The sequence below is a fragment of the Phoca vitulina genome, unplaced genomic scaffold, assembly GCF_004348235.1.
Source record: "Phoca vitulina isolate PV1807 unplaced genomic scaffold, GSC_HSeal_1.0 scaffold51, whole genome shotgun sequence".
NCBI classification, from domain to species: Eukaryota; Metazoa; Chordata; class Mammalia; order Carnivora; family Phocidae; genus Phoca; species Phoca vitulina.
In genome coordinates this window covers 74319-88192 of record NW_022589754.1, presented here as the reverse complement: position 1 = coordinate 88192, position 13874 = coordinate 74319, and the positions used below count along the sequence as shown (strand labels likewise).

General features: G+C 35.9%; 1 protein-coding gene across 1 annotated transcript in view; it reads left to right on the top strand.

Annotated features, from left to right (window-relative positions):
* The window catches only part of LOC116621836 (dachshund homolog 2-like), a gene marked incomplete at its 3' end in the record, with an annotated part of 252194 nt that extends 239185 nt beyond the window's left edge, over positions 1–13009 (top strand). Inside the window, exon 2 of the mRNA XM_032387857.1 lies at positions 12971–13009. Within this exon, the coding sequence (XP_032243748.1) occupies positions 12971–13009 (39 nt within the window). The remainder of the gene's footprint in view (positions 1–12970) is intronic.
* Positions 13010–13874: the final 865 nt, after the last annotated feature.

The following is a 13874-nucleotide window of genomic DNA, read 5'->3' as shown; positions in this document are numbered from 1 at the left end:
TGCCATAGACTTATTTATCTTTACTATTACCCCATTCCATATTAAATTTTTCTTTTTTCTTTTTTCTCTGGACTCTGATTTTAAATCTCACTGACTTTTAAAAGAGTCAAACTTATGCACCAAAGTTTTTCAGAAGAAGCAGATATTTAATATGACCAAGGGTTTTGTTATTCCCAAATAGTTCTAGGAAAAATAAATTCCTGAAAGGATGAAAATGGTTGGTTGAGTCAGAAGAATGTGTCTTTGAAGAATTAAGTGATACAAAGTTTGTTTGGATGTCTTCTGGAAACTTAAATAAGCCTAACATATCCAGGCCTTTATTTTTATACTTTTGTATTAAAAGATATTTTCAGTCCCTTTTTTTAACCTACATACTTATAAAACAAATTCTGGGATTCCCAAAGAGATTAAATAGCTTTATAACTGCTACTATGGAGCAAGAGTTGGCATATAAAATGAATAAAGTTATTAGCTAAGAGAGTGAGAAAAGCTCCCTAAAAGCTCCAACAGTGGAAATGCAACAGCTAATATGATTTAATCACATCTCCAAAGAGAACCTAAAAATGTTTTATCAATGCATATTTACTGGCCATTTGTACTCTACAGATGAAGTTGGGAGGAGGGACAGAGCATTGCTTGACTTATGTCCTATTTATTTGTTACATTTTTTCCCAATCAATATTTTGTTTATCGTATTGGGCCAGAAAAAGAAGTAACATGACTAAAAGTTCTTGTATGTGTAAGGAACTGGTAAAGCCTAATTTAGTAGTCCCTAAAATATGGCAATATATGCCAGGTTAACAGGCGATTCCTATTTCAAAACATAAGAAACATTTTTTCTAGCTTTATTGAGGTATACTTGACAAAAATTATATTTAAGGTATACAATCATTTCACAATGTATACATATATTGAAACATAGGAAACATGTTATTGATTTGTTAGAATTTTAAATATAGCTACTACTCTGAAAGATAAGGTTTCTCTGAGTATAATTAGAGTTTCTTATTAAATCTATTTTAATTTAACACAACTTGCTTTAGGTTTTTTTTTTTTTTGTATGTGAAAAAATAGTATAATTGTTCTACTTCAAGGGTTGAAGGCTTGTGTTTCCTCATTAAAGAAAGTGCATATGACCCTTTAGTTAGATAATAATCTAGCACTTTTAGTGTACCCTCAATCAATAGTGTACACATATATGGAAGTTTCCAGTTATCTCATATTTTCTAGGAGGAAATTGACTAATGTTTGAAGTAAATTATATCCACAAACTTTAAAATAGTGACCATAAAACTCAAATCCCTACTGGAACCAGGAGATAACATATTAATTTAGAGGGCCACATATAAGGTCATAGGACATTGTGGATCCACAATTCTGTAGGGGACAGAAGAGTGCATGCTCTGTCTGTAGGTGGCCATTGCTTCTCTACTTCATCGAGTTGTGCTGAGCCAGTAAATATGTGGGACCAGATCTTTTTGAAGATTTTTTTTTTTTTTTTTTTAGAGAATCTATTGGAAGTTCAGATCTTATATAAAATTCTCAGATTTTCTTTTTTTTTTTTTAAAGATTTTATTTATTTATTTGAGAGAGAGAGAATGAGAGAGAGCACATGAGAGGGGGGGAGGGTCAGAGGGAGAAGCAGACTCCCTGCCGAGCAGGGAGCCCGATGCGGGACTCGATCCAGGTACTCCAGGATCATGACCTGAGCCGAAGGCAGTTGCTTAACCAACTGAGCCACCCAGGCGCCCAAATTCTCAGATTTTCAAAGCTCTGGGCAGACCAAACAAAATATGTTTGGCAGCCTTGGTTTTCCAGTTTGCAACCTTTGCTTTAAAAGTAGTGTGGTGTAGAAAAAGCACTTGCTTAGAGATCAAGGGAGACACAGATCTTGTCTAAATGTGTAGCACATCTGTCGACTTTATTATGTTCCCATGAGAATAAAACAGATATGATAATCTTTGGGGGAGAGTTCAAAAAGTGGTTCCTTAATATATAGTAGAGGAAGCAGGGTGATGAATTCAGGGGCAGTATCTTGAATTAGGAGTCAGGAGACTTCTGACACTAATTTTCTATGTAATGTTGGCCAAAAAATTGAACATCTCAGGGGCTAATTTTCTCATCTGTCAAATGGTGGTGGTGGTGGTGGTCGGTAGTAAAGTAGAGCAGTTCAGACTCACAATATATCATGTAGAGAAAAGAAGGGCTTCACTACTAATTGAAGGGATGAAAAGGAATGACTCCCTCTTTTTTTTTTTTTTTTAAAGATTTTATTTATTTATTTATTAGAGAGCGAGCGAGAGAGAAACAGCATGAGAGAGGAGAGGGTCAGAGGGAGAAGCAGGCTCCCCGCTGAGCCGGGAGCCCGATGTGGGACTCGATCCCAGGACCCTGGGATCATGACCTGAGCCGAAGGCAGTCGCTCAACCAACTGAGCCACCCAGGCGCCCCTAGGAATGACTCCCTCTTATCTTTCCTTCTACTAACCACCAGCACTTTAAATTTTCTTTAGAGTCCAGTTTCAAATTCATTGGAGTAGATCATCTCAAAGGATGACCATATCTATAAAATGCTCTGTTTTAAGTAATTTTCCCTATAAGAATAATTAGTGAATGTAGCACTTTATTTAGTTACCCTTACACCAGAAGTAGGACTTACTATGTGATATTTGATAGTGAGTTTTCAATTTATCTTCAAAAGTACTAAAAAACCTAAATCCAATGATTCTGTGAGTTCTTAACTGGTCTTCTCACTTTGTGATATTTTGTTGCCTCTTGTCATGTGTTTTGTATGCTGTTTCTCAATTGTTAAATGTGATTCTGTGGTCTAAGTTTAGGTTTCAAAGGTAAGAATTCCATATCTCTGATTCTTCTACTAAACTGACTCCAATCAGAGAAGGGTACTGGGTAGCAATCATTGTCATTAACTTTGTTGCCTTGTATCCACACACTACAAGTTAGAAGAATCAAAGTACGAACATGTATTTATCAGCAGTTCAGGGAAAAAATGATCCTGACAAATTCAAAACACAGCCTTCTCTCATTTATTTAATTCTTGGGTCTAAGCCAGTGCAGACTCATCTTCTAGTCATAACTTGTATGTGGGGGAGAGTCTATCTATAGTCGGGAAAATTGGTGTTCTGATGCTGTGCAGCAATGATGATGATCGGAGCTGGTAAGCTGTGTAGAGACCCTTACTACTTATCACCATATGTTGTAGGACCTTGGTTGGTAATAATTCTGTTGGTGGTAGTGATATATTGATTATAGCATCTGGCCCAGTGTTCTTGAACTTGTGTAACACCATTTTGTCAGTATTTTCATAAGAATGTGGTCATATGTATATTTCAGCCACAAAGATAAATTCTAGTGAATTTCAGGCCCTTTATTCGTGGTTCAAATTTTACAGCCAGATTAGAAGTGGGGAGAGGCTGCAAAAAGGTAATTTCAGGAGAATAAGAGATATTAGAGGGGGATATGAAACATTCTAGGTCAACTCCAGGAAACGCAGATGAGAGCTCTTTTATACTGATCTGATAATATTTTTAGCATCATCTGCTTGTTCAGTAAAATTTTCCAAAATGCTGATTACTTGGCAAAGTATGAGGAAATCTAAAATAAATTAAGTGACACACAGAATGAACAAATTCAGAAGTATAGAAGTCACATTTTATTTTGAATGTCAAAAATAAAGTATATGAATTTAACTTGTAGTCCCTAAAGTCCTAGAGCCATACCTAGTGTTAGGCAGTATTGTAAAATACATTCTCACACTTGATAAGACAAATGAAACAATTTTTAAAGTCAAGTAAACTCCTAATTTCTAAGAAGGTTTTAAATCCTTAATAACAGTTAATTCATGGACATTTATATATTTATTGGATAATTCTGACAATAAAGTTTTAGTATTTGGCAATTTTAAAGTCTAAACTTAATCTATGAATCTCAGGTCACAGAAAATTTAAATGATTTTTTTTGGAACTTAGTATAATTATATATATATATATATATGGTAATAGCTGAAAAAGTTCTTTTGAGTTCAGAAAGTTTTCTACATATAGAAGAGAGGGGGAATCTCTGGTAAAAGGAAAAATAAGTCCTCCAATCCAATAATATACAGCTCATTGAATTAAGAAAGTACACATTATCATTGACTTGGTATGCATGAGTAAGTATATTTTACCCTAAGAAAGTGTCATTTTGGAGTGCCTAGGTGGCTCAGTTGGTTAAGCATCCAACTCTTGATTTTGGCTCAGATCATGATCTCAGGGTCATGAGGTGGAGCCCTGTGAAAGGGTCCATCTGCTTGAGATTTTTCTCTCTCTCCCTCTCCCTCTGCCCCTCCCTTCCCCCCCTTTCTCTCTCCTCTCAAAAATAAAAAAAAGAAAGTGTCATTTCCAAACAGTTTGGGTGAGTGAACTAGGAAGCAAAATCAAGTAGTTCTGACAGTCAAGCTGCAGAACACAAGAATAGGTGAAAAAAAGTTTCACCTTCCTTCACTCCTGCCTCCCTTTCCCTAGCAACCCCAGGTACATGTTTGCATTTATGGTTTATTTAGAAATCTTTCTAGAGACCTTTAAGCAGACAAGCAGTTGTCTATCAAAACAAACAAGCAAACAACAAAGAAAGAGACGTTTTTCAATTTATTTTTTTTAATTCCAATAAAATTAACATACAGTGTTATATTAGTTTCAGGTGTACAATAGAGTGATTCAACAATTCTATACTCAGTGCTCATTACGATAAGTGTATTCTTAATCCCCTTCACCTATTTCACCCATTCTCCAACCCACCTGCCCTCTGGTAACCACCTGTTTGTTCTCTTAGTTAAAAGTCTGTCTCTTTGTCTCTTTTTTTGTTTGTTCATTTGTTCTGTTTCTTAAATTCCACATGTGAGTGAAATCACATGGTATTGGTCTTTCCCTGACTTACTAAAAGGAGACTTAACAAAAATGCTATTGCAAGAGATTACAGAGGGGTGATGAACAAACCATATGTATTTGTTGTGGGCATTATAGGGAGGTTCCTGTTTCTGTACCACTAAAAAGTGCACTAAAGCTCAAAAGAGCCAAATTAAAGTCCTTATAGATGTTAGCATGTTGTTTTATTTTTCATGTACTTATTTTTTCATTTTTAATTTTAATTCCAGTACACTTAACATACAGTGTTATATTAGATTCAGGTGTACAATATAGTGATCCATCCATTCTATACATTATTCAGGGCTCATCAGGATAAATGTACTCTTAAACCTCTTCACCTATTTCACCCATTCCGCCACCCAACTCCCCTTTGGTAGCCATCAGTTTGTTCTCTATAGTTAAGAGTTCAGTTTTTTTGTTTCTCTTTTTTTCTTTGTTCGTTTGTTCCTAAAATTCCACATATGAATGAAATCATATGGTATTTGTCTTTCTCTGATTGACTTATTTCACTTAGCCTTCTATCCTCTAGATCCATCCATGTTGTTGCAAATGGCAAGAATTTATTATCTTTTATGACTGAGTACTATTCCAATATCTATCTATCTATCTATCTATCTATCTATCTATCTATCTATACCTTATCTTCTTTATCCATTTATCTGTGAATGGACACTTGGGTTGCTTCCATAATTTGGCTATTGTAAATAATGCTGCAGTATACATAGGGGTGCATGTATCTTTTTGAATTAGTGTTTTTGTATTCTTTGGGTAAATGCCAAGCAGTGGAATTACTGGATCATATGGCAATTCTATTTTTTAAAAATATTTTATTTATTTATTTATCAGAGAGAGAGGGAGAGAGAGAAAGAAAGAGGGCCCACAAGCAGGGGTAGCAACAGGCAGAGGGAGAAGCTGGCTCCCCGCTGAGCAAGGAGCCCAATGCAGGACTTGATCCCAGGACCCTGGGATCATGACCTGAGCTGAAGGCAGATGCTTAACCGACTGAGCCACCCAGGTGTCCCTCTATTTTTAATTTTTTGAGGAACCTCCATACTGTTTTCCACAGTGGCTGCACCAGTTTGCATTCCCAACAACACGAGTGTTCCTATTTCTCCTCACCAACACCTGTTTTATTTATGTTGTTGATTTTAGTCATTCTGACAGGTATGAGATGATATGTCATGGTAGTTTTGATTTGCATTTCCCTGATGATGAGTGATTTTGAGCATCTTTTTATGTGTCTGTTGGCCATCTGGATGCCTTCTTTGGAAAAATGTCTTTCATGTCTTCTGTCCATTTTTTATTTGGATTATTTGTTTTGGGGTGTTGAGTTTTATAAGTTCTTTATATATTTTGGATACAACCCTTTATTGGATATGTCATTTGCAAATATTTTCTTCCTTTCAGTTTTGTTGAATGTTTCTTTTGCTGTGCAGAAGCTTTTTATTTTGATGTAGTCTCAATAGTTTATTTTTGCTTTTTTTCCCTCGCCTCAGGAGACATATCTAGAAAAATGTTGCTATGACCACTGTCAGGGAATTTATAACCTGTGCTCTCTTCTAGGAGTTTTATGGTTTCAGGTCTCTCACTGAGGTCTTTCATCCATTTTGAGTTTATTTTTGTGTATGGTGTAAGAAAGTGGTTCAGTTACATTCTTTTGCACGTTGCAGTCCCAACACCATTTGCCTTTTTCCATTGCATATTCTTGCCTCCTTTGTCAATGATTAATCAACCACACAATTGTGGGTTTATTTCTGAGCTCTTTATTCTGTTCTATTGATATATGTCTATTTTTGTGCCAGTACCATACTATTTCGATTACTACAGCTTTGTAGTATATCTTGAAATCTGGGATTGTGATATTTCCAGTCTTGTTCTTCTTTTTCAAATTGCTTTGGCTATTCAGGGTCTTTTTTGGTTCCATACAAATTTTAGGATTGTTCTAGTTCTGTGAAAAATGTTGTTGGTATTTTGATAGGGATTGCATTAAATCTGTAGCTTGATTGGGTAGTATAGGCATTTTAATAATATTTGTTCTCCCATTTCATGCTCATGGAATATCTTTCCATTTTTGTTATCTTCAATTTCTTTCATCAGTGTTTTATAGTTTTCAGATACAGGTTTTTCACCTCCTTGGTTAAGTCTAATTCTTGGTATTTTATTCTTTTTGGTGCAAATGTAAATAGGATTGTTTTCTTAATTTCTCTTTCTGTTACTTCATTATTAGTGTACAAAAATGCAACGTATTTCTGTATATTCATTTTGTATCTTGCGACCTTACTGAATTTTTATGAGTTCTAGTAGTTTCTTTGGTGGAGTCTTTAGGGTTTTCTATATATGGTATCATGACATCTGCAATAGCGAAAGTTTTACTTCTTCCTTGCTGATTTCAATGCCTTTTATTTCTTTTTGTTGTCTGATTGATGTGGCTAGGACTTCCAGTACTATGTTGAATAAATATGATGAGGATGGACATCCTTGTCTTGTTCCTGACCTTAGGGGAAAAGCTCTCAGTTTTTCACCATTGTGTATGATGTTAGCTGTGATTTTTTCATATAAGGACTTTATTACATTGAGGTATGTTCCCTCCAAACATATTTTGTTGAATATTTTTATCATGAATGGATGTGAAATGCTTTTTCTGAATTTATTGAAATGTCAAAGTGGTTTTTATCTTTCCTCTTATTGATGTGACACATCATATTGATTGATTTGTGAATATTGAACCACCTTTGCATCCCAAGAACAAATCCTACTTGATCGAGTTAAATGATTTTTTAAATGTATTATTGGACTTGGTTTGCTAATATTTTTCTCAGGATTTTTTCATCTATGTTCATTGGAGATATTGGCCTATAGTTCTCCTTATCTGGTTTTGGTATCAGAGTAATGGTGGCCTCATAGAATGAATTTGGAAGTTTATTTCCTTTTCTATGTTTTGGAATAATGAGATAAGACTAGGTATTAACTCTTCTTTATATGTTTGGTAGAATTCACCTGTGAAGCCATCTGGTTCTGGACTTTTACTTGTTGAGAGTTTTTTGATTACTGATTCAACTTCATTACTAGTAATTGTGTGTTCAAATTTTCTATTTTTTCCTGGTTCAGTTTTAGGAGGTCATATGTTTTTAGGAATTTATTTGTTTCTTTTAGGTTGTCCAATTTGTCAGCATATAATCTTTCATAATCTTATCCTTTGTGTTTCTGTGGTGTTGGTAGTTATTTCTCCTCTTTCATTTCTGGTTTTATTTGAGTCCTTCCTTTTTTTTTTTTTTTTTTGTTTCTGATGAATCTGGCTAAAGGTTTATCCACTTTGCTGATCTCAAAAACCCAGCTCCTGGTTTCAATGATCTGTTCTATTTGTTTTTTGGTTTCTGTTTCTTTTATTTCTGTTCTACTCTTTATTTTTTCTTTCTTTCTACTGTTTTGGGGTGTTGTTTGTTCTTCTTTTTCTAGCTTCTTTAGGTGTAAGGTTAGATTCTTTGAGATTTTTCTTGCTTCTTGAGGTAGGCTTGTATTGGTATAAACTTCCCTCTTAGAACCATTTTTGCCGCATCTGGAATTGTTCTGACCATTATGTTTTCATTTTCATTTCTTTCCATGTATTTTTTTTTATTTTTCTTTGATTTCTTGGTTGATCCATTCATTGTTTGGTAGCACGTTATTTAACCTCCATGTATTTGTGTTCTTTCCAGGTTTTTTCTCATGGTTGATTTCTAGTTTCATAGCATTGTCATTGGAAAAGATGCATAGTATGACTTTGATAGTTTTTAATTTGTTGAGACTTGTTTTGTGATGTTTTGGAAAATGTCCCATGTGCACTTGAAAAGAAAATGTATTTTGCTGTTTTGGGATGGAATGTTCTGAATATATCTGTTAGATCCATTTGATTTAATGTATCATTCAAAGCCACTGTTTCCTTGTTGATTTTCTTGGATAATCTGTCCATTGATGTAAGTGGGGCATTAAAATACCTTTTTATTGTATTACTATCAATTACTCTCTTTATATTTGTTATCAGCTGCTTTATGTATTTGGGTGCTCCCATGTTGGATCATAAGTATTTGCAATTGTTATATCTTCCTGTTGAATTCTTCTCTTTATGATTATGTAGTGTCCTTCTTTATCTTGTTAAAGTCTTTTTTTAAGTCTATTTTGTCTGATATAAGCATTACTACTCTCACTTTCTTTTCACTTTCATTTGCATGATAAATGTTTTTCCATCCCTTCACTTGCAAACTGCATGTGTCTTTAAGTCTGATATGAATCTCTTGTTGGCAACATATATATGGGTGTTGCTCTTTTATCCATTTTTTTACCGTATGTCTTTTGAATGGTGCATATAGTCAATTAACCTTCAAAGTCATTATGGATAGGTATGTATTTATTGCTATTTTGTTACTTGTTTTTGTGGTTTTTCTCTCTTCCTCCTCTTGCTCTCTTCTCTCATGATTTGCTGGTTTGTTTTTTTTTTTTTGGTGATATACATGGATTCCTTTCTCTTTATTTTTTGCCTATCACCAGTTTTTGATTTGTGGCTACCATTAGGCTTGTATATATAACATCTCATGCATATAGCAGTCTGTATTAAGTTGATGGTTGCTTAAGTTTGAACCCATTCTAAAAGCACTACATTTTTACTCCTCTTCCCCAAGCATTTTAGATACATGGTGTTGTACTTTATATACTTTTATTTTGTGAATCCTTTGACTGGTTTTTATAGCTATAATTAATTTTAGTGCTTTTGTGCTTCTTACTTTTATTACTCCTGCTTTCCACTCCTGCCTCCACAGAGGTTTCCTTTCTACTCAGAGTCCTCTTTAACATTTCTTTAAGGCTGGGTTAGTGGTGACGAATTTTTTTAACTTTTGTTTGTCTGAGAAACTTTTTGTCTCTTCCTCTATTCTGAATGATAGCCTTGCTGGATAGAATATTCTTGGTTGCAGGTTTTGTTTTCTTTCAGCACTTGAATATATCATGCCACTCCTTTTAAGCCTGCACACTTTCTGCTGAAAAACCAGCTGATAGCCTTATGGAGTTTCCCTTGTATGTAATGTTTTCTTTTCTCCTTCTGCTTTTAAAATTCTCTCTTATCACCACATTTTGCCATTTTAATAAGTGTGTGTCTTGGTGTGGACCTCCTTGGGTTGATTTTATTGGGAGCTGTCTGTGTCTCCTGGATCTGGATTTCTGTTTCCTTCCCATATTCTGGAAATTTTCAGCTATTATTTCTTCAAATACATTTTCTGCCCCCTTTTCTCTCTCTTACCTTTCTGGGATCCCTATAATGATAATGTTTTTATGCTTTATGGTGTCATTGAGTTCCCTAAGTCTATTTTCATTTATTATTATTATTTTTGCTCTTTCACATTCTGCTTGATTGCTTTCTTTTCCTCTGTCCTCCAGGTCACTGGTCTGTTCTTCTGCTTCCTCTAGTCTAGTCTTTATTCCCTCTATTGTATTTTAAATTTCAGTTATTGAGTTCTTCATTTCTTTTTTTTTAAGATTTAATTAATTAATTTATTTATTTATTAACAGAGAGAGAACACAAGCAGGGGGAGCAATAGAGTTCTTCATTTCTGATTGGTTCTTTTTTATGTTTTCTATCTTTTTGTTAAGGGTCACTCTGAGGCTTTCCACTCTTTTTTCAAGTCCAGTGAGTATCTTTATGACCATTACTTCAAATTTTCTATTGGTCATGTTACTTATCTTTGTTTCATGTAGCTCTCTTGCTCTGATTTTGTCCCTTTTTTCATGTCATATTCCTTTGTCTCCTCATTTTGTCTAACTCTCTGCGTCTGTTTCTATGTGTTAGGAAAGTCAGTTATGTCTCCTTCTCTTGAAAGTAGTGGCCATATGAAGATGTCCTGTGGTGCTCTGCAATGCAATGTCCCTGGTTTACCATAACCTGGCACTTTGGGGTGGCTTCTATGTTTGTTGCATGTACCCTGCTTTTGCATTCAGTACAGTTGTCTGCAGTAGCTCTCTTTGTCTCATGGTCAGGGTTTGGTCCCTGTGTTGTTAGGAGGCAAATCTGGGGCCACCTTAGGATTGATTTGAATCAGACCATGCATTTGCCAGAGCTGTGGCAGCACCAAAGTGCAGGGTGCTCTCCTTGTCTTGTCCCCTGAGAAGCTGTCATTGGTGGGTGGGTCCTTCTGTCAGACCAGATGTGTGCTCCCAGCCCACTGCTGGGTTTGCAGTCGGAATGGTGTTTGTGGTTATCTTCTTCTTTCCCTGGGGCAGGAGTTACTTTGGAGTGGTTCTGACCACTATCAGGTTTGCTTCACTCTGTCAGGCTTGTGGCACTCCTTTGGATGGTCTCCTGCCAAGGGCATTTTGGAAGGGGCACGTCCACAGGAGAATGTGGGGTGGGGCACACAGTGCCAGGAAGATCTAGGCTATTCCACTGCAGAAGGAGACCTACAGCCACCCTGGGAAAACTGCCCAGTCTGGGATGGAGGGGATAGTTTGTAAAAGAGCACAGGGGTCAGGCAAGCTTTGTGGAGAGTGCTCATCCTGCACTGGTTCCCACAGTTGTCTGGGTAGGTAGGCTGTGGGGAAGTGGAGGGAAATGGCACCAACAAGCTCTTTTATTCTAGGAGTCTTCCAAAGATCCCTCCCCCAGCACATGTTCTGAGATTAGTAAATAAATCTCCTTCCTGTATACCCTAGGCATTTTTCAAACTGTTGCTTCTATGCTGCATTTCAGTGGGGCTGTTTATTGTGCTGTCTGTTTAAGGGCAGGGACTCAGGTTCCAATCACCCTCTGGCTTTCCCAGAGTGGAGCTGCTGAATTTTAAAGTTCCAGGTGTTAAGACTCACTGATTGTAAGAACTCACAAAACAGGTTCTCTTGGTTTTCAAAGCCAAATATTATGGGAATTCATCTTCCCAGTATGGGTCCCTAATGCCTTTGGTGTCTGGTATAGGGTCTGCTCTTCTCTCTTTTCCTAGCCCAAGGTGTCCTTCCCTCCCATGGACAGTCCTATGGGTCAGTTTGGCTCCTGACCATATCTCTGCCCTCTCTACCCTCTTTGATGTGGCTTCTCTACATTTAGCTATGGAGAGTCTGTTCTGCCAGTCCTCAGTTATTTTCTGGTTTATTTACTCTGATGTGGATGTTATTTAGGTGTAACCACAGGATGAGGTGACAAGTAAGGGATAAGGATCCTCCTACTCTGCCATCTTCCCCAGAAGCAGCAGTTTTAGATTTTATCGTTCCTCACTAAAGAGTTTGGAAACACTAGGAAAAACTATACTATTATAAAGAATGTTTGTTTTGTTAATTAAGCTAATTTTGTGGGTTTTTTATTAATCTCTTTTGTATATGTTTATTTTGTATGGGTGTGTGTATGACTTGTGTGTGTATGTGTGTGTGTGTGCGTGTAACCCTTTTGGGAAGGATGTAAGATAGTTTATTATTGCTCCAGAAATAAGTGTATAGTGAGCTGTGTGATTAATAGCTCCATGTTTAGAAAATTAAGGCATAACATTGATATTGGCTCATTTTCATCATCCTGTTGGCCAAATAAAAATGAAGGGGAAAAAACCCTAGAAGGAGATTTTTTTCTCCTAAATATATTGGAATACCCATTGGGATGGGAAGAAGGCTCTTGAGAGAAAGGAAGAAGACATAATATTGCTGAAACTTTCTTAGGAATTGTTACGACCTGAGGCCATTTTTTCCAACAGAAATCTATAACATTATTTCCTTGCCTTCATATATGGAAAAGCGCTAAACCACATGACATTTCACATTATTCTTTACTCAGTGGGGATTAGACCAGAAATACAATAGCATTGTCCATATATTTAAAACATTATCTTAACAATAACAACAATAACAATAACAATTCAGGCTTTCTTACCTTCTTTGTGCTCTTCCCTGCTGGTGTTTCATTGTGTGTAACTTATCTAAAGTTCCTGAAGAATTGAAGAAGATTTTTTTGTGAAATATAATAAAGCCTTGATTAATTGGAAGCAAACTAACCAGAACTCTCAATTAACCAGTTTTATTTATTTATTTTTTGCTATACTCTCCTTTTAGAAGGAAGAGGCAAATGACAAGAAAACAAGCTGTTAACAGGTATTTATGTATTTATTTTTTAAAAATCAACTTCCTGGGAATGTCCTGGAGCCTATACAGATTCAGCCCAACTTCAATAATTTTGTTCCCTGTACTGTAATTATTAAGGTAGGAAAGTAGAGCCATTTAAAATTTTCAGAGCAAATGCCGAATCTTTCTTAATCCTTAGTTAATAATAAGAAATATGAAATCCAAATAGCTAATTAGACCCTGTCTATCCATTTGAGGGTACTAGTTAATTGGGTCTCCACACTTTCATTATCGACAATAATCATTCATATTTATTAACTGGGAATGGATCCTAGGACCATGCAGTGGGAAGGTGACTTCCAGTCACAGGGAACTATTCCTTTCCTGGGAACTAAAGCAGAAGCTAGGGAAAGGCTGCAAAGTTGATGTGGGTTGAGTGAGGGTCATTGACACAAAAACCATGACACCTATGTAAAATAACGAGAAGGTAATTCACTCACCCCATGACTCTGGAATGCTTAGGAAGGTACATTCACTTTTGCAGGGCAGCACAGGTTATTAAGTGTGCTGTATAAAGCAATAAAGGAAAAAAAAATAAGCCATCTAATCTTGTGGAGCTGTTCTAAGCATTAGGCATGGATATATTCTGTAAGCATGCTAGTAGTTCTAAAATATTTGAAATTATTTTTTTCTAAAAATACATTTTTTGAAAAAATTTGGAAGTCTAAGAAGATTTATGTTTGAAACTTCTTAAAGTTATCTATGGCAATTTCAGTTGAATTGCAATCAGAGATACCATATTGCTCTAGGCTTTATACCTTGTAGGTTGTAATGGGGAGAATAATGGACAGTAACTCAAAGAAGCAAGGGAAAAGGAGGGCAACCCATGGTAATA